The sequence below is a fragment of the Andrographis paniculata genome, unplaced genomic scaffold (assembly GCF_009805555.1).
Source record: "Andrographis paniculata isolate CXL003 unplaced genomic scaffold, ASM980555v1 Contig98END, whole genome shotgun sequence".
In the NCBI taxonomy this organism is placed as follows: domain Eukaryota; kingdom Viridiplantae; phylum Streptophyta; class Magnoliopsida; order Lamiales; family Acanthaceae; genus Andrographis; species Andrographis paniculata.
In genome coordinates, this window is record NW_026137637.1 from 1,895,576 (window position 1) to 1,916,600 (window position 21,025).

Genomic DNA, 21,025 nt, shown 5'->3' on the forward strand with positions numbered 1-21,025 from the left:
ATGATAAATTAACTCATAGTTATTTGATTCAACATCATTGATAAATTTTGGCCCTGTTGGTTGAATACCCGTGTTCACATTAATAATACCTATGCATGAATATGAATACTTTCATACACAAAGATACACCAACTTACTCGTACTATGCATACCTCTGGTATTAACGAATATACTTTTTAAACTTCATAGAATACCCGTATTGTCACTATAACAATTCTGTTCAAAAATTAAATACCTAGACGTGATTCAATGTTAATGTAATTTGAGATAAATGATGAAAACACATTGTGGGTCATATTATACTATAAGAAGCACTTTGGGGACACAAAAGACCTTAGGTATTATGCTGAATTTAATTAACCAAGCTTCATATCTAGTGTATTTTCGTCGTTGATAATTGTTAACATTGCTCATATTTTATACAACTACAATAATTTGTAATATACTTTTGTTGTGAATTCACATACTCATGGATATAACTAATTTGAAATTAATTTGTAATGATACATACTCCCACATATTAGTTGTGTATACCGAAAAATATAAAAGGAATGTCATCTAAATTTGAAATCATTCAATAGTGGTCTCATACAAAGATATCCGTTCAATGCACAATCATAAAAAAAAATAAAAAAATTCCAGTCATATGATGAGAAATAAAAAATACCTAAGATAAAGCCTCCTTATAACTTTGTCGGTTATATCCTAGGCGACCACCACTACTATATTTTTAGATTTTTTCACCTAATGTGATTCAAACCGTCTTTTTTTGCCGGCCTAGTTGGACAGATATTGTACGAGAAATTATCTTTCCTGGGGGTTGTTCTGCATCACATCTATCGTTTCTTGGATGGTTGCAATTATGCAATAAAGTTTCGAGCAAGTGGCATAGCCTCTACAACATATATTATATGCTGCCCAAAATCCTTCCGCAGAGGTGCGTAAACAACTTTGTTGAAAACGAACGAAATATGGTGCATAAGATATCTCTGCATTACCTATACGAAATATAATTAACTTGTTGCATTTATTATAATAAATTAAACATATATTCTACACATACCTGTGTGCGAAAGTCGTTCACTAAATGCCGAAGACAGTATGCGTGGTGGGCTTCAAAAAATACAGTGATAATAGATTTTAGAAATTCCAAGTGTCTATCTGAAAAAACATTAGTCTTTTTAATTATATCGACCATCAACATAAAGAACATACCTTAAAATCCAGCAAAATAATTTCTAATTTTCATCATTTTCGACAGACACAACTGCATAAAATAAGATTTTATGAACATCCAATATACTAGCATAAGAAATACCAATGTTCATACATGAGTATTTGTAGTACATATCAACCAAACCATAGTATCTTCAAACAAATAAAATATACAATAGCATACAACATGGGTATAAAATTAATAATTATAGGTACCAAAGAAAGATTTATCTGTCCGACCTGCTGACCATCAGACCTGTCTGTCCGATCACTAACGATCCGACTGAGGACCAACCGACCATACCAACCGACCGAGGACCTTCCGACCTGCCAATCCGACCGCTAATCAACCGACCTGATCATCCGACCGAGGACCAACCGACCAGACCAACCGACCGAGGATCTTCCGACCTGCCTATCCGACTGCTAACCAACGCACCTGACCATCCGATCGAGGACCAACCGACCTGAGCGCAAATTTTTTTCCTTTTCCACCCGACTTCGTGTCTATCTTCCTTTAAGATCCTGCTATCCTTATTTTTATTATTATTATTATTTTTTGTGCGTAACAATTATCAAAGTTGAAATATCCTTGTTATTTTTTACATTTCAAAACTCATAAAGAGATGCAGGGTCACCCTTCTTATCTCAAACATTTCATCTACATTCTCCTCTATTTTATTTTTTATTGGTGTTAATGCAATTTTCAACAATAAAAAGTAAAATCTGAAAATAAAGTGTTGATGTATTTTTTCAACATACAAAAAGTAAAATTCAAAGATATGGAAAATATCCTTAAATTTGATTATTTAGCGCATGAGATTAGGAATCTCTAATTCCTCCTTTATTGACACGTGCCTTGCACCGTCTCGCCAGATGCTTCCATCAGTTCCCGAACTCAACTTGCCCGACCGACCATTCCAGAGACCAATTGCTAGACCAGCCGACCTACTTTATCCGACCTGCTGACCATCAAACCTGTCTGTCCGACCTGCTGACCATCAGACCTGCAGACTTCCCGACCTAAGGACTTCCCGACCTGATCACTTTTCGTCTTGACGACCTCCCGACCTGAGGACTTTCCGACCTAAGGACTTCCCGTCCTGACCACTTTCTGTCTTGAGGACTTCCCGACCTGAGGACTTCCCGACCTGACCACTTTCCGTCTTGAGGACGTCCCGACCTGAGGACTTCCCGACCTGACCACTTTCCGTCTTGAGGACCTCCCGACCTGAGGACTTCCCGACCTGAGCGCAAATTTTTCTACTTTTTTGCCCGACTTCAGGTCTTACCTTCGTTCAAGACCCTGCTACCATTATTTTTATTATTATTATTATTTTTGTACGTAACACCTTAAATTTGATTTTTTAGCGTCTGAAAAGTCTATCCTGTCCTTCATTTCCAAAATAACAATTTCCCGTCCGTTTGTACTAGCTTCAAAAGACGAGCTTGTACGGATGTGTCACTTGAAATGTCTATCCTGCCCCTTATTTCGAAAATAACAATTTAGCCCTTCAACCTACCTCTGTACTGATTTGCTTATCGACAACCCCTTCACAACTGTCTATTCACACACCCACTTGCTCTGCTCTTCCGCTTACCTCCTGAAATCGCAGGTCAGGCCGCCGTTCTTGGCGTCCAGCCACGCCTTTCTGTATCATCATCTTCATCACAATGTAGTTTTCCTAAACAGATGGGCTTTCCCGTGTGTAATCTGTGTTGTTGTGAACCGGAAGCGCAATTTTGATTCGCCATCGAAAGTACAGATCTCTGCCTCAACCACTTTTAGTGTAAGTTTTGACTCGTTTTTGCTTCCGTAGAATTTACTTACTGCTATTGTTGGCGTCTTTTAAAAGAAGGGCTATTTTTATTCTGTTTTGTCAACGTTTTAATTCTTACCCACTGAATTTGGGAAGAAAAAGAGCCACAACTTATTGCATGATCTTTCGGGCAGCTGGAATACGAGGCTTACGGTAGAATTGGTTCTATTTTTTCTGGACTATGATGTCATATTTCAATATGTTATGATGCAAATGGCCCTAAGAATTGCTCTCTGACCTTATAAATTGCATTCTATGTAAACTATTTGACTTAGAGTAGCATATTTATTTTTACGACTTCTTCGGCAATAGCGTTGATAAATTTGCTCTTTGTTATTTCTGATTTTCATATTCAGGGCTCTTGATTGTGGAAGAAATGGTCAAAACATAGAGTAATCTTGTGCAAAAAAAAGGTATATTTTCTGTTTAAACATGCTTGTTTTTCCCCAGTTAAATTTTATAGTGAAAAGAAATTATCTTTATATCTCATTGTTATTGAATTATCTTTATACCCCAGCTAACTTTTCTAATTAAATATCGTTACTGTATAGGTAAGTCTGATTGTGAAAGACCTGTTACTGGATAATTCGTGGGTAGAGCCGAAGAGTGTGGTATGAACTATACAAGTTCGCAATAACATTAATGAATTGATTAAATGAAGTAAAGGCTCCGATGTATAAAGAATACCTCATTTATTAAAAAATAACCATAGAAACGATGGAACCCACTATTTCTATTTCTTTATTCAGTTTTCGATTTCTTTTTTATTGACTCTATTTTGAACACCTATCATTTTATTCTAGTTGATCTTAGTATTGGTGTTTTTTTTATGGATCGCCGTTTCAAGTCTTGCTCCTGTTGGACTTCTGATGTCGGGATATGGATCAAATAATAAATATTCTTTTTTAGGTGGGTTAAGGGCTGCTGCTCAATCACCGATGGAATTTCGATTCTGTTTACTGAATCACATGAAATTTGACCCAATTAAACCACCATCTTTCCATAGAGTTTTCTTGCCCCAAGAGTAGATTGATTTAAAAAATGTTCGCAAATCACGTGTCTTTCTCGTAAGACCTAGAGAAATAAAATAAAAAAAAGAATCAAATCACAATGTAATAGGTAAATGCCTCATTTTCTCCTGAGGAAGTATTCTATTTTTAAATAGTTAAAAATGATAAAATTTCAAAAGATACCCTCCAAAATTTAATTAATTTTAAATAAAAATAAAAACTTAATTACGATCTAAGTTCAATAATTTTTTTTTCTCTTTTAAAAACCACTTTTTTTTTTTTTTTTCAGATAAAGTATTCACTATTTAAAATAAAAATTATGATTTTTTTCTTACTACAAGTCTCAATATATATATATAAACATTAAAAAATAAATATATAAATTTAATAAAATATCATACTTTTAAAAGAAAATAACATTTTAATAAAATAAATATATAATATTTAATTATGTATATATGTTAATTTTTTACTATAAATATCAACCATTAATACGAAATCTATTTAAATTTGATGATATCGTACAAATATTATGTGCATATATGAAACCATAATAAATTGGATAGTAAATAAAATAAAACTTATCAATAAAGAAAGCATTATAATTAATATCTTTCGAGAAATGAAATACTATAAAGATTTTGCCGGAAAAAAAAGGCGTACAATCAAATCTTTAAAAAATAGAAAACGACATCCGATGAAAAATGAAGGACTATAAAATCTTGTTGTTGGCCAATCAGAATGCACCACGTGGCATCATTCGAAGAGGAAGTTGAGGCTTCCCCTTACTTGTAAATAGGGGTCTTGACCAATTCATTTGAAGACACTGAAATTATATTAGGGATTCAAGCAAAGAGGTAATTAAGTTTCTAAAATCTCTCTTTAATGTTCTTAATGTCTTTCGTGTCATTCGTAGTGTTCTTTGTTGAAAAGTCTTCGATTTGGACAAATAATCAAATATTGGTTGACCAATCGATGAAGTTAACGTTCGTTGTATGTCCAAGACAGAAGAAAAACCAAAACTCCTAAAGCCATTAACGAATCCGTCAAAGCCAACATAAAATCCTCCAAAATTTATTTTAAAGCTTCGAGACGTTCATCGCGCTCTTCTTCAAATCATCAAAGTCGGCCCCTTTTTTTATGCCAAAGTCAAAGAGACACGCCGCCAAAAAACGTTACGTAGTGTCAAATCTATCTCCTTCAAGATCAAAGTCTCAAATTCGTCAAAGACGACATCAAAACCAAAGCCGATTATCAAATTCGCCTAGACGGAGACCAAAGTCTTTCAAAGTTCGGCAAAGTTAAACTTAATTCTTTTGGATTAAAGAAGCTATCATATCCAATTTGAAGTACAAATCGATCCGGAAAGAGAATCAAATAACCCAAATAAAAAATAGAATCCGCTCTATAATATATTTTATACAAATTTTATATTTATTAAAAGTTATACAATTTTTTGTCTACAATATAATATATATTTCATTATTTTACACAAAAACAACACTAAATATAAAATATTATTTTCTATACTATTAACAACATAATTATATCTCTCTCACATTAAAAAATTCAATCTAAAAATTAAACAAACACAAATAATAAGATAAAATACAAGTAAACGAAGTTTACAGTAAACTCTACTGTATATTTGGCTTTGATAGACTTCGGGATCTTGGATCTATTTATTGGACAGTGTTTCTTTTGTTTTATTTTTATTTTTTTTTTGTTTTATTTGAATTCTTTTAAATCAAAATTTTAATATAAAATTAATTACTAATATTTTTACTAGGTTGGCAGTTCGTTAGGTTAGCATACAATTATGTGCTTCCTTTATTCTGCTTAATTTATACATTTTCTTATTTTCAATCCTTTTGCGTCGACGTATATATATATATTTTTTAGAGGATCATATTTTTTTTATAAATATTTTTATTTTATTATCAAATCATTATTTTTTATAAAAAAATAATGAGTAATTTTTTTGTACACTAATTTTAACTATCGACGGTAATTAAAATATTATTATCTTTTAAATTTCGTATAAAAAGTAAATATATACCTTTAACGCAAGACGAATGAAGTATTAATTATGGGAATGATTGAAGAATTAGCATCGTATTTATTTTTCAAATCATCACACAAAATATACAAACAATGCACATTTTTATTTCACAGAACACATATGTGTAATAATATGTGTAATAAAGACATGTTTTGTCAGTTCATAATTATAGTGCCTGTTGTATAAAATAATGTCATCAACTGTTGTATTTGTATTATATTAATATAAATAATATGTCATCTTCGATGATCGAAATCCTTATAATTGCAAATAATTGAAACTTACATAACAATCGGAAAAATACATTGCTTAAATACCATCTTTCTTCATTACAACATATAAACAATATCCAAATTTATACAAAGTATGAACGTAAGTAAATTGCTTCCGATTGTTCAGTCATTTGATAACCAGAGTCATTCTTTGATAAATCATCACATAGTATGGTACAACGTGTTAGTTCTAGACCGTCGGATAAGAAGCCTCCATTGCAATGCCACACAGCCCCTCGGCGGCGTCAACGCCGCGCTGCATCCGAATGTATCCGCTCTCGCCCCAGCTCGTCCCCCACGAGTTCTTCACGAGCCAATACTTGGTCCCGTCGCTCGTCTTTCCATACCCGACGGCCGTGACACCGTGATCTAGATCAGTTCCACACTGTCCGGTAAACACTCCGCTTGTGTAGAACTGGAAATCAGATCCGCTAGCGTCGATGGCGACGGATACCGGCTGATTCGCCACCGCCTTCATCAATGACGATTCGCTGTTGGCAGGGACATCCTCGTACCCGGTGATCTTGGCGGCGCTCGAGGATTCCTTCTTGGAGTTGCAAGTGTCGTCCGTTCCTTGGTATGGATAGCTCGATTCGGTCGTTAGGCCGTGGTTTTGGACGATGAACTCGAAGGCGTTGTCCATGAGTCCGCCGTTGCATCCCTCGTCCTCGCTTGTGTCGCAGTCGACGAGCTCTTGCTCGGATAAGGATACGAGTGACTTTGTCTTGAGTTGGTGGATTCCTTCGACGGCCGCGACTGCGGAAAACGCCCAACAACATCCTACATTTCGACAAAATTAGATAAATATTAAAAGTATTAAAAGAATAGGTACCGTGCTGAATGCTCGGTGAAAATCAACGCTATACTGAATTGTCATATAAATAACAAATAGACAGACAATATATGCTTTTATTTTACACAATACATGTTGTGTTATTTGAAAAACATGTGTTGTTAGTTCATAGGTAAGTATGTTGTATAAATATATTCTTTTGTATTTGATCAATTATAAAATATACTGGACTTGTATTATATTAACATAATGTATCTATTGTTTAATTATAAAATTCAATATTATAACTGCCGTCAAATATTAATGTGCCGAGCTCATAAGCTAATTAGCTATGCTCGTTTATTAGTCGAATAGTTTGTTAGCTACGACAATCTTGATCTTTAAAATAGCTGAGCTCAAGAACAGTTCTTTTTTTGTCGATATTTCAAAACAAGTTATTGAACGTACCACATTGGCCTTGATCCTTAACACCGGTGACGGCCCCCTTTTTTCTCCAGTCGACGCTAGATGGAACCGCGGTCACATTCGCATACCTAAACGCCGATGTTTTGGGGCGAGCGGAGGTCTTATATCCGTTGCGCGACTCTTGAAACTCCTCGTTTGTCAAATCGGCGAACTGATTTATCGAAAGCTTGTAGGACGTGGTTGCGGCCTCGTTGACGGATTCGATGTAGTCCACATTGTCCTTGAAAATTCGGAACCTCTTGGCTTTCTCGGCATCATCTTTATAGGCACGTCCGTACTGCACCATCCATGCCTCATGCCTCTCCACCATCGATGTCTCGCCGGAGAAGGTCCGGGCCGCCGCTGCCGGTGGCGGCGATATGCCGGAAAGTAGGATTGCTGCGAATATGAGGAGGAAAGAGGTGGTCGAGGAAGCCATTGTTAATTATGTATTGTGTGGGAAAGTGATTTGAATCAATTGCAACAAAGCTTGAGGTATTTATAGAATTAGGAATAGAATTTGCAGGTGAATACAACGGAACAGAAGTCGTTTTGACGAGGAAGATGATCGATCATTTAATTTATTAATTTATAATAATAATAATAATCATAATTCAACCTCAATACAATTTGCCCCCACGGGTACACTTTCTTGCCACAATTTTGTCTGTGTTTGACCCTTAACATAAAACAAAATTATTAGGTGTTTGGTAACTCAGTTTTTTCAATTAGTTTATTGGGACAAAAAATTAATTTTGAAAAAAATTATATATATCAGCGTTTCAAATTAATTTTTTTTTTAATTTTTTTATTCTTTATTTATCCTTAAAAAATTAATTAATTCTTTCATGTATATTGTTATTTATGGAAATAAGACTATTGCTTTATGACAAACAAAAATAATAAACAAGACTATTGTATTGGAACTGAGGGAGTATTTTTTTTATTACACTATTTAGTAATTATTTGGATATATTTTCTTCTAATAACTTCATATATATATATATATAAATTTAAAATAATTATTTTTTTATATGTCAATTATCTTATTTAGATTTTTTTAATTTTTTAAAAAAAATAATATAAAAATATTAATATTATTGATTCATTTATATAGTATTTTGTTATCACATAATATTTTTATTAAAATTATAAATCTAATGGAAATATATATTAATTAAAAATTAATCTAATAAAAATATATACTAATGATTTTTGTTCTTTTATATTTATACTATTTCTAATGAAAAATATATTTTTTTTTCAAAAAACTTGTGTTAATTTTTACAAAATATTTTAAAATAAGAAAAATAAATATCTTAATAAAAAAATTTTAATTTTAAAAATTAATAATAAAATTCTAAAAAACGTCTACTCATCGTAAAAAACTCAACTAAATATATTGAAAATAACATATAAAATATCTTTAATTGTGATTTTACGTATTAACAACTAATATCAAACCGCTATTTTACCAAACACTTTAATACAAACAACTAATCGAATTAGCTAGTCAAACCAGCTAATCGAATCAACTAATAGCTAATCGAATTAGCTAGTCAAACGAGCTAATCGAATCAACTAATAACTAATCGAATCAACTACCAACTAATAGCTAATTGCCAAAGACACCCCAATATTAGCTGATTTAGTATTCAAACAGCTAAAAACAATTCAATAAGCTAAAAGCCCCTCTTACTCTAAAATATTATTTTATACAGTAAACTCTACTGTATATTTGGCTTTGAATAGACTTGGGATCTTGGATCTGTTTTAACAAAAAATTTATCTTTTATTTGGAGAGTGATTTTCTTATTTTTTTTTGTCTTTTTTTTTACTTAGTTTGCAGTTATGTTAACTAAAATGCCCTTAATTTTTGTTAAATTATAAATATATCATTACACGTGATGTTAGTTTAATTATATTACATAATATCAATTTTTTATACATTTTTATTGATCAATAAAATACTACCCCCTCCATTCCACTTACAGTGTTTACCTTTTCATTTTCGTCTGTCTCACTTATTCTGTCTATGTCGGGCAAGAAATTGTTGAAGTTGAATGGTTTCATCGGTTGTCATTTCTACCGATGGGGGTGGTGTTTCTAAAACTTCTCTAATAGGTGCACTGAGATCCCGTTCATCTTCTATTATAATATTATGCATAATAATAAAAGCAGTGATAATATCATGCAGAATTTTTTTTTTTGCCAAAATCGAACAGCTCCAGCAATTATATGCCAACGTGATTGTAGAACTCCAAAAACACGCTGAACATCTTTTCTACAAGACTCTTGTTTTTGTGCAAAAAGTCTTTTTTTTGGACCTCGTGAATCACGAATAGTTTGCACAAGAGTAGCCCACTTAGGATAAATACCATCAGCTAGATAATACCCCATATTGTATTCTTTCCCTTGAAGGGTATAATGTGCGGGAGAAGCAATACCTAGAGCAAGATTTGAAAACAAGTACGAGGATTATAAAACATTAATTTCATTATTGGCACCTGGCATACCAAAATATGCATACCATATCCAAAGATCATAATCAGCCACAGCTTCGAGAATAATAGTTGGTGATCCACTACGACCTGCATATTGACCTTCGAAAACCGTAGAACAATTTTTCCATTTTCAATGCATACAATCTAAACTGCCCAACATACCTGAAAAACCACGAGATTCTCCAATATGAAGCAACCTTACAATATCATTGGCATTAGGATGTCGAAGATATTCAGTTGAAAAAATTTCAACAACGGCACGACAAAATCTCTTAATACTTTCAATTGTGGTTGATTCACCAATTTTAATGTACTCATTAGTTTAATATGAAGGTACACCATATGCTAACACCCGAAAAACAACAGTTACCTTTTGTAAGGTTGACAAGACAAGTCTACCAAGACCATATCTCCGTTGTTGAAAATACGGATCATGATCTTTAACCGAATCAACAATACGAAGAAACAGACTTCTAGCCATTCGAAATCGTCGACGAAACATTTTTTCATTATACAAAGGATTATTTGAAAAATAATCATTATATAAATTACGATCTGAACTTTCACGATCACGATAATTACTCGATGACCCGGGATAGAGCCTCGATGGGTTGATTGAGATGGATTGAGTAACTGCTCCAAATAAGCATTATTTTGCATCAATATAGAGATTGCTGCTTCATCCTCTTGAAAAGACTCCATGAAAATTCTACTAACTTCTTCATCATTCGACGATGAAGAGTTACTCATGCTGAAGAAATAATATTGTTTTGATAAATGAATATAAGTTTGATGAATAAACCTTCGTTGAATGCCCAATAATTTATAAAATAAAAATTTTAGATAAAATATAAATATATGAGAATTATATGGATAATATAGATATTCATCCAACGGATGAAATGAAGATGAAATCCAAACGAACGATCATATGATTGCTCGGATATAGATAAGTGGATTTTTATAATTTATAATATATAATAATTGATTGGATAATATAGATATCCAATCCAACGGATGAAATGAAAATGAAATCCAAACGAACGCTCATGATTGCTTTGACATGGATAAGTGGATTTTTATAATTTATAATATATAATAATTGATTGGATAATATATATATCAAATCAAACGGATGAAATGAAGATGAAATCCAAACAAACACTCATGATTGCTTTGACATGGATAAGTGGATTTTTGTAATTTCTAATATATAATAATTGATTGGATAATATAGATATTCAATCCAACGGATTAAATGTAAATGAAATCCATACGAACGGTTCGAATTGCTTTTGATATAGATAAATAGATTGTTATAATATGTATATATATAGTCAAATATAATATAAATATTTGAGATTGGTCAAAAAAAAGTGTTTTAATTCAATGGGTAGGTGTTGTGAAATCTAAATGAATGTTTGAGATTAAGTTTTTCAATGGATAAAATTTGATATCTATCCAAAATTTGTCTACAAATATATTTTTTCACTCTTTGAATTATTGCACCAAAACCACTAACTTCTCATTCTAATATAACAAAAGTTTATTAAAATTTCTTCTCAAAATGTCCATCCGAGGTGGTGGTTATAGTCATGATGAAGATTTGTTGTTATGTCAACATTATTTAGATATCTCGCAAGATCCAATTACCGGAAGACAACAATCCAGGGATCAATTTTGGAATCGAATCACTGATGCATACAACCAAACTAAAAATTCTGATTGAAAGATACGTAGTGCAGGATCTGTACAAAATCGAATCCAAACCATGGAGAAAGCTGTTCGAAAGTTACTTGCTTGTATAAAAAAATAGAAACTTTAAAACCTAGTGGAGCTTTAGAGATGAATATTATAAGTCATTTCTTAAATTTATTGTTAATATATATATATATATCTTGAAAGTTTTATTTGTAACCTTAAAATATTGTTTGCAATTAAACAAATGAGATACTAATGAAGGAAGATGCAAATTTAAAAAAAGGTTTTAAATTTGATCATGTTTGAAATTTGTTAAAAGATTTTGAAAAATTTAATGATCACAATGAAGTTAGAAATCTATATAAAATACCTCGAAAAAATAATTCCACTCATGTATCATCATCGTCGGATAATACTGCTTTTGAATCCCCTGGAAATTCATCATTTTCGGTTAACTTAGACGATAGTGAGAGTAGATTAAATTTAAATTATAATGTTGATGGGTTTTCATATGAGCGCCCCATGGGGGTGAAAAAAGCAAAGCAACATAAAAATAAAGATAAAGAAGATGCTCATGTTAGTGAAGTTAAAGAACAAAATTCAATGACCTTGGAAATACTACAAAAATAAAATTTGCACAAACAAAAAGTTTTGCAACTGGAACGAGAAAAATTAACATTTAAAAAAGTGACACTTGAGGAAAAAATTATTAATATGAACTTGAATGTTATTTCTGATCCTGCTCAGGGTGCTTATTACCCGCTCAAGAAAATGAAATTTTACATAAAAACAATGGAATTTCAGGGATCAAATCCACAGTCTTTTCGAATATACTTTCTCAATATTTCAGTAATATTGGTGGAGATGAAAATGCTGATATTCCTCCATATTAAATCAAATCAGTGTATTTTAATATTTTATGCAATTGTATTTTATTAATGTAATTTTTTTTATGCAATTTGTTTTATGTAATTTGAATTCTATCAATAAAATATTTTATGTAATTTGCATCCTATTCAACATTCTTTTGTATTTTAATTTTATATGCTAAATAATTTTATAACATATATTATTTTCAAGTTTAAATGAATTTAAATTTAAACACACGTATCGTTTTTTAATAATTATACATACATATTATAAATTTTTTTGTGGAAAAGATATAAAATAATTGATTTTAAAATAAAAAATTAAACATAACTTTTTACAAAGTAAAATTATATGTTGCTTTAAAAAATAAAATTATATATCACTTTCAAAAAAAATAAAATTATATATCATTTAAAAAAATAAAATTACATATCACTTTTAAAAAAATAATTAAATATTATTTTAAAAAATAAAAATTATATCACTCTCAAAAAGTAAAATTATATATCAATTTAAAAAACAAAATTATACATTATTTTTTTAAAAAATAAAATTACATACTCCCTCCGTTCCAATACAATAGTTTTGTTTAACATTTTTGTCCATCCTAAAACAATAGTGTTATATCCATAAATAACCATGTCACCATAAAACTACCCATACTTTTTCATTTTTATTAAACAGTTGCTACTAGTTTTTACACTAATACACTCGTAAGGGCAAAATAGTTTTTTATCCATACTTTTTACCAACTATCAATATAATATCAATATTTCTTAAATCTCTTGTCAAACCCAACTAAGACTATATTCATGGGACAAAGGGAGTATTACTTTCCAAAAAATAAAATTATATCATTTTTAAAAGATAAAATTATATCACTTTTAAAAGATAAAATTATACATTATTTTCAAAAAAGTAAATTACATAAAACTTTTTAAAATATAAAATTATATATCATCTACTAAAAATTAAAATTACACGATACACTAAAAAAAATACCAAAAATATAAAAAACACCACAAAAACTCTACTAAAAAAATGGACTGGAGATACAGCTATGGAGTAACACTGTACAAATCTGCAAAAATTAGGGAGGGCGGATTTGGAGGTGGATTGGAGCCCCTCTCCCCAATTTTTTTGTACAACCCACTGCGTAAATACGACGGGGTGGAGATGATCAAACACATTCAACACCATATTATATATAAATCTACAGAGGCAATACATACTACTAATAAATTTTCAATGAGCATCCTAAACCGAAGAGATTATATTCAATTCCATAAATTTAAACGATCGAAATCATTATAATTGCAAATAATTGAAATTTACATAAGAATCGGAAGAGTACATTGCTTAAATACCATCTTTCTTCGTTACAACATATAAACAATATCCAAATATGTACAAAGTATGAACGTAAGTAAATTGCTCCGGTTGTTCAATCATTTGATGATCAGAGTCATTCTTTGATAAATACATATTACGTACAATGAGTTAGTTCTAGACCGTCGGATAAGAAGCCTCCATTGCAATGCCACACAGCCCCTCGGCGGCATCGACGCCGCGCTGCATCCGAATGTATCCGCTCTCGCCCCAGCTCGTACCCCACGAGTTCTTCACGAGCCAATACTTGGTCCCGTCGCTCGTCTTCCCGTACCCGACGGCCGTGACACCGTGATCTAGATCAGTTCCACACGGTCCCGTAAACACTCCGCTCGAGTAGAACTGGAAATCGGATCCGCTAGCATCGATGGCGACGGATACCGGCTGATTCGCCACCGCCTTCATCAATGACGATTCGCTGTTGGCGGGGACATCCTCGTACCCGGTGATCTTGGCCGCGCTCGAGGATTCCTTCTTGGAGTTGCAAGTGCCGTCCGTTCCTTGGTATGGATAGCTCGATTCGGTCGTTAGGCCGTGGTTTTGGACGATGAACTCGAAGGCGTTGTCCATGAGTCCGCCGTTGCATCCCTCGTCTTCGCTTGTGTCGCAGTCAACGAGCTCTTGCTCGGATAAGGATACGAGTGATTTTGTCTTGAGTTGGTGGATTCCTTCAACGGCCGCAACCGCGGAGAACGCCCAACAACATCCTACGTTTCGACAAAATTAGAAAAATATTAAGAGGATAGTCACAGTGTTGACTAATTGACGCAAATCAGCACCATACTGATTTTTCATAGTTGACAAATAGGCGAAAAATTATATGCTTTCGTTTTATTTGAAAATATGTGATGTCATACTTGTAAGTATGTTGTATAAATATATTCTTTTGTATTCAATCAGTTGTAAAATATATTGTATTTGTATTATAGTAATATAATGTATGTTTATTATAGCAGTGTTGTCAGTGCAACGTTAGAATTATAAAATTCAGCACTGCAACTGTCGTTAAATATTAATATGTCAGAGCTTATAAGCTAATTAGCTATGCTCGTTTATTAGAACGAGTAGTTCTTTAGCTACCACGATCTTGATCTTTAAAATAGCTGAGCTCACGAATAGTTTGTTTCATCAACATTTAAAGACAAGTTATTAAACATACCGCATTGGCCTTGATCTTTAACACCGGTGACGGCCCCTTTTTTCTCCAGTCGACGCTCGACGGAACCGCTGTCACGTTCGCATACCTAAACACCGACGCTTTGGGGCGAGTGGAGGTCTTATATCCATTGCGCGACTCTTGAAATTCCTCGTTTGTCAAATCGGCGAACTGATTTATTGAAAGCTTGTAGGACGTGGTTGCAGCCTCGTTGACGGATTCGATGTAGTCCACATTGTCCTTGAAAATTCGGAACCTCTTTGCCTTCTCGGCATCGTCTTTATAGGCACGTCCGTACTGCACCATCCAAGCCTCGTGCCTCTCCACCATAGATGTCTCGCCGGAGAAGGTCCGGGCCGCCACGGCCGGTGGCGGCGACGTCCCGGAAAGTAGGATTGCAGCGAATATGAGGAGAGAAGGGGCAGTCGTGGAAGCCATTGTTAAGTTTGTATTGTGGGGGAAAGTTATTTGAATCCATCGCAACAAAGCTTGAGGTATTTATAGAATAGGGAATAGAGAAATTGCAGGTGAATACAATAGAACAGAAGCCGTTTTGACGAGGAAGATGATCGATAATTTAATTCATTAATTTGGAATAATAATAATAATTCAACTTCAATACAATTTGACCCCAAAGGTACGCTGTTCTTACCACAATCTTGTCGAATGTTTGATCTTAATTAATAATCAATACTCTTAAGCAATGCATGGACTTGCCAAATTACGTGACACTGCAGTTTCGCTTTGAGATATTCTGATTAAGTATTTGCAGTGGCTGAATCAGACTTCAACTGAAAGGGAGCGAATGTTTTTTTAATTTTAGAAAATAATAAAATATATTTATACATATAAAAGGACATATATTTCTTTATTTTTTTATAATAATTTTATTATTCTAATTATTATATTTTAAAAATGTTAAAAAATAATAAATTACAATAACATTACTAAATGTATATTATAAATATTTATTTAAATAATTTTAAAAATAAATAAATAATACAATTTTCATTTAGAAAAAATCTTAATTAAGATATTTTTCATTTTTAATAGTACTAATTATTATTTTTATATTTATATATATACATATTTTGAAAATACAAATAAAAATGATAGAATAAAATAGGGAAGGGGAGTGTGGCCAAAGCCCCATGCTCGATCAACCGTGAGTATTTGTTCTTTCGCTTGTTTGCTAAGTCGATTGAATTTTGAAATGAGATTTAAATATAAATTTTTTTTATCAATAGTAATATTTGGGAAGAATCCCCAAACAAACATAGCAAAGTTATGTAAATATTATAAAAAAGATAATATAGATGCATATTAATATAATTTATATTATATTTAGTCACATAAATCAACAATTTAATTAAAAAATATATATTTTAAATTAATGTGACAATTTTTTATAAAATATATATTTTTTTTATTATTATCATTTTTAATAGAAATAATATATATTTTTTTATAAAAAAACTACACATTTAATAATTTTTAAAAATCTAGTCAATATATACACATAAATATTGTTGTGTTCTTTTTAAATTTTTTTTATTTCTATAATTGTCAATAAAAATGACTGTGTTTACGCAACGTTTTTAAATAAAATGATTTTTTATGTACGGTAAGAAGAATTGCGTCAAAAATATTAAATATACTTTCTCCGTCCGCTTACAAAGTTTACATTTTTTCATTTGGGTTGTCCAAAATACAAAATTTAAATTTCCTTTTTTAGTAAGTGTGGACCCCACCCCATTTTACACATAGTTTTACTTTTATGCTTATTTACATAAATACCATTACATTTATTTATACATCTATTTTTAAATAAACACAATTATCAAAATTAAAACAAAAACAATTTATTTATACTCTGACCTACCCTTCTCACATTCATTTTTATCGATCCTCTTGTGTTCTTAGGATTTTTTTCACGATCTTCATCTTCGTCGTTCTCTCTGGATCTTGCTTCAACCGTCGCCGTCAACCACCGGTATGGCCCAAAATCGCTTCAATTGCGATCAATCGGAGGATTTATCAAAGGATCCTCTCGGGCTTTGTCCATCGGCCTTGTTCGGAAGTCGCCTGTGAAGCCCTATTCCGATATTTCCCTCTTTGACTCTGATCTTTACAGATCCATGGTACCGAAGACGTGCGGGACCTTCAACGGTGGGTTTGAGACCTTCCAGATGAGGGGCTTTGGCCGTCTATTGAGAGGCTTTGCTCGTATACGAGCTCGGAATCTTTGACCTCTGAGGTGCTAGAATCGCCCCACCTGTACTCCGGCTGGGTTGTGCTAGACTCCGAGTTTGCCTTTCTCTGTCCGTTGCCAGTTGTCGTTCAAAAATAAATGACAAAAAAAAACCCTTATAGCCGGAATCAATGCTCGTAGCCGCCGTGATGTGTTCCTTCAGTTCTTGAGGATTTAATGTCCTCTTGCGACCACCTTGCCCGAGTACTCTAAGGTATACCTTCTATGGCTTCTTTTTATGAGTACTTGAAGTTGGGAATTTCAATTTTAATGGCTGAAATGATGAATTTTTGTGTTGATTATGTGCAATGTAGGCTGTTGGTTGTGTGTAGTGCATATTGTTTATGGATGGCTTACTTTGTGAGTAATGCACCAAATATGCGCAAGATTATTTGCCTAAACAGCTTCCACTCGATTACGATTTTCTTCCGAGAGTGTACTGATTGTGCATAGTTATAATAGATGCTTACTATATAGGTAATGCAACCATTGTGCATTTGAATTCGTAGTTACTACCCCCTACTCGATGAAGATTATCATTCGAGAGTATATTGATTGTGTTCTTTGATGGCCCTGTGATGTATACTGTATTTGGAGGCTTACATTTAAAAGTATGCAACCACTATGCATTTGAATTCGTAGTCACTGCCCCCTTCCCCCCCCACTCGATGAAGGTTATCATCCGAGAGTGTACTAATTGTGTTCTTTGATGACCCTGTGATGCATATTGTATGTGGAGGCTTACTTTTAAAGTAATGCAACCACTGTGCATTTGAATTTGTAGTCACTGCCCCTCACTCGATGAAAGTTATCATCCAAGAGTGTATTGATTGTGTTCTTTGATGATCCTTTGATTCATATTGTATTTGGAAGTTTACTTTTACAGTAATGCAGTCATATGTGCATTGAAATTTGTACGCCGCAGCCCTTACTCGATGATGATTAGTATCTGAGAGCACCCTATAAATGTCAACTAATTTCTAAGAGTAAGTTTACAACACTCTGTGATGATAAATTGTGAAAATGACATACAAAAAGTGTCACATATGCATATACATCCCATCCAAAGGTTTGTTGGGTGTACAAATTGATTTAATTATCCTACAAAAGAGATTATTGGTTATTACTTAAACAACCTCTCTAAATGGAGATGTTTTATCGGAATAACCATAACTTCTCCTATCATCAAAAACATGTTCTACTACACCTAAGCATTCATCTATTACTAAAATTCCCCTAGAGAAGTTATAAAGTCATCTAGGTCTTCTGCTTCATTAAAATCCATCAAATGATCAATACATGTTTTGATCATTTCATGGTCAACTTGAATGTCTTCCGGGAGATTCTCTGACCTTCTCAAAGATTCTTTTCCTAGGTGAGGGATCTTATAATTGTTTGATCCAAGATTAGCCATTATCTCACCAAGACATGCTTGCAAACTTAGAAAAACTGAGTTTAGAGCGATATGTGATACTTGTTCAAATGATTTGTGAACTGCACCAAGTAAGTCATCTACTGTGGTACCTGACTGTGTAATTTGTAAAGATTGTAGTGCCTGAACCATCCCATTTCATTCAAATTTGTGTCTGGGCTGTTTGGTGGTTGAAAAACCAAATTGATGTTCCATCCATCAGTGCTTGTTGTCTGTCTGAAATCTAGATCAAGGTTGTTGATGTGCGGCTTTGCGTTATCTTGTTGAATAGTGACATTCTTGTCCCTAATACTTGACCATTTCTCCTTTATTGCTGGTATCACCTGTTATAAAGTCACCAATGAGGATTACTCACGTAATTTTTAAGGAAGTCTAGGTATAGAAATACAAAGTGAAACAACATACCTTATTGATTAAAAGTTCCTTTGTGACTTCCTTCGTAAGGGATTCTAATGATGTTGTAACCATTGTCCCGACTACTCTATTCTAAAATTTTTTGGGCTAGAACTTTTCCTGTAAAAGAGAAAATACCTATTGTTCGATCGAATATGCATTCTTCACTGTTTGTATACATCGGTCTAACAACTGCACATAAGAACATTACCTTCGTAATAAATCTTTTACTTTGACAGGCCCTATATGGCTCTGGCTCATCGGGTAATAGATAGTATCTTTCCGTCTCCCTTGTAAGATTAAACCACTTTTCATCTATGTGCACAACTTGTGTCATGCTTCGGAATTTGATTACTTTCGATGCACTGTCAATCTAAGTTGAGGCTGAACTTCAGCCTCTCTATCTTGTTTTACTCGCCAAGGGAAGGCTTGATAGGATTGGTGTGCGGTCTGATTAGCCCCGATTTTACCCAATTCCTGACAGTACTCTTACTTACATTCATCTCCTTCGCGATATTTCTATAAGTACCTCTTTTGTGCACAACTATATTTTGTAAAGCTGTTTTATCAAACTCCTGCCTTTTAACACGAGGAAGGTCTGTTTTCTTATTTTTTAAAGAAATGGGCTGACCTGAGTGAATTTGCTCATGTGTTCTCTTCCAAATTCTATGGATGACTTGTCTACTTACACCACACTTTAAACTTGCTTCAGTAATTTTCCCATGAACTGGTTTCCCGTTGGTAGATACCTGCAACAGAAATTATACAATGCTATTAAGATCATTGGCTGCTAAATTTTGTTTTTTCATATTTCCAACAATTGTGAAATATGTTGCTGAAATATGTGATCTTATGATGTATATATAGTGTAGTTTAATGAGGGGAATGTGTATTTGGTAATGGAGGGAAATTTTCTCTTTGATGAGAATGGTTAAGATGATGTGACAATGACGTGATTATCCCTCTTTGGGAGGGAAATGAATTATGTTTTGGAGGTGTTTTTGTTGATTATTTTTTATTTATGTTCAATGTAATTTTTATTGTATAATGCCATGATGATTTATTACGATTTGTATTGATATATCGCGCTGTCTATTGATTTTTCATTCTCAATGTATGATGTTATAGTAAAATTAAGGTTTGTCTACCGATTTTCCGTTCTCGATGTATGATGTTACGGGATGATAATGATTTATGCACTGTTTTTTTTATTTCCTAATTATGCACACTTTTTTTTTTTTATAAACATAATATTGTGTACTTAATTATGTGCATTGTAAATTAAGATTTTTGCACTATATTTTTTAAATTAAATTTTTATTTTTGTAAATTTTATTATGTAATTTTAATTACATTAATTTTATTTATTTTTTAATTTTGCTAGTAATTCTGTAATTATCTCAATCATTTTAATTATTATGTAAATTTGCTCATTTTTTTACACTAATTTTAATTATTTTCCTTGCAAAGTACATTAATTACATTTGGACTTGTGACCGTGAGGTCATGGGTTCAAACCTCCGACGCCTCAGGTCACTTGCCACACATGGTTTGCCTAGTGTGACTTTCTTGTCGGGCCTGGTTTGCAGGGTATTAGGTTCGACCGGAGGTTTATCCGCACTTTCGAATAGCGGCTGCGGGTTCCCACGTCATAAAAAAAAAGAAAAAAAATTACTATAGAGATGTAATGGTCTTTTTATATAAAAATTATCT

General features: G+C 32.7%; 1 protein-coding gene, 1 long non-coding RNA gene and 1 pseudogene across 2 annotated transcripts; all 3 read right to left on the reverse strand.

Annotated features, from left to right (window-relative positions):
* Positions 1-6,569: 6,569 nt before the first annotated feature.
* Positions 6,570-8,055, reverse strand: LOC127243900 (senescence-specific cysteine protease SAG39-like). Its single transcript, XM_051264126.1, has 2 exons — positions 7,620-8,055; positions 6,570-7,159 (listed from the first exon to the last, which is right to left on the reverse strand). The coding sequence occupies exons 1-2, from the start codon at positions 8,053-8,055 to the stop codon at positions 6,570-6,572; spliced, it is 1,026 nt and encodes a 341-aa protein (XP_051120083.1).
* A 6,083-nt stretch (positions 8,056-14,138) lies between these two features.
* On the reverse strand, positions 14,139-15,674 carry LOC127243899 (senescence-specific cysteine protease SAG39-like; annotated as a pseudogene).
* Positions 15,675-16,831: 1,157 nt separating this feature from the next.
* Positions 16,832-20,054, reverse strand: LOC127243723 (uncharacterized). Its single transcript, XR_007837025.1, has 3 exons — positions 19,524-20,054; positions 19,325-19,432; positions 16,832-19,242 (listed from the first exon to the last, which is right to left on the reverse strand). It is a non-coding gene; the product is annotated as an uncharacterized LOC127243723 (long non-coding RNA).
* Between the last annotated feature and the right edge of the window lie 971 nt (positions 20,055-21,025).

Bases quoted from the DNA above. Each gene is read 5' to 3' on its own strand.
- LOC127243900 (XM_051264126.1), bottom strand. From the start codon at position 8,055: ATGGCTTCCTCGACCACCTCTTTCCTCCTCATATTCGCAGCAATCCTA. The intron at 7,160-7,619 runs GTACGTTCAATA...GTCGAAATGTAG, and splicing joins TAAGGATCAAGGCCAATGTG to GATGTTGTTGGGCGTTTTCC.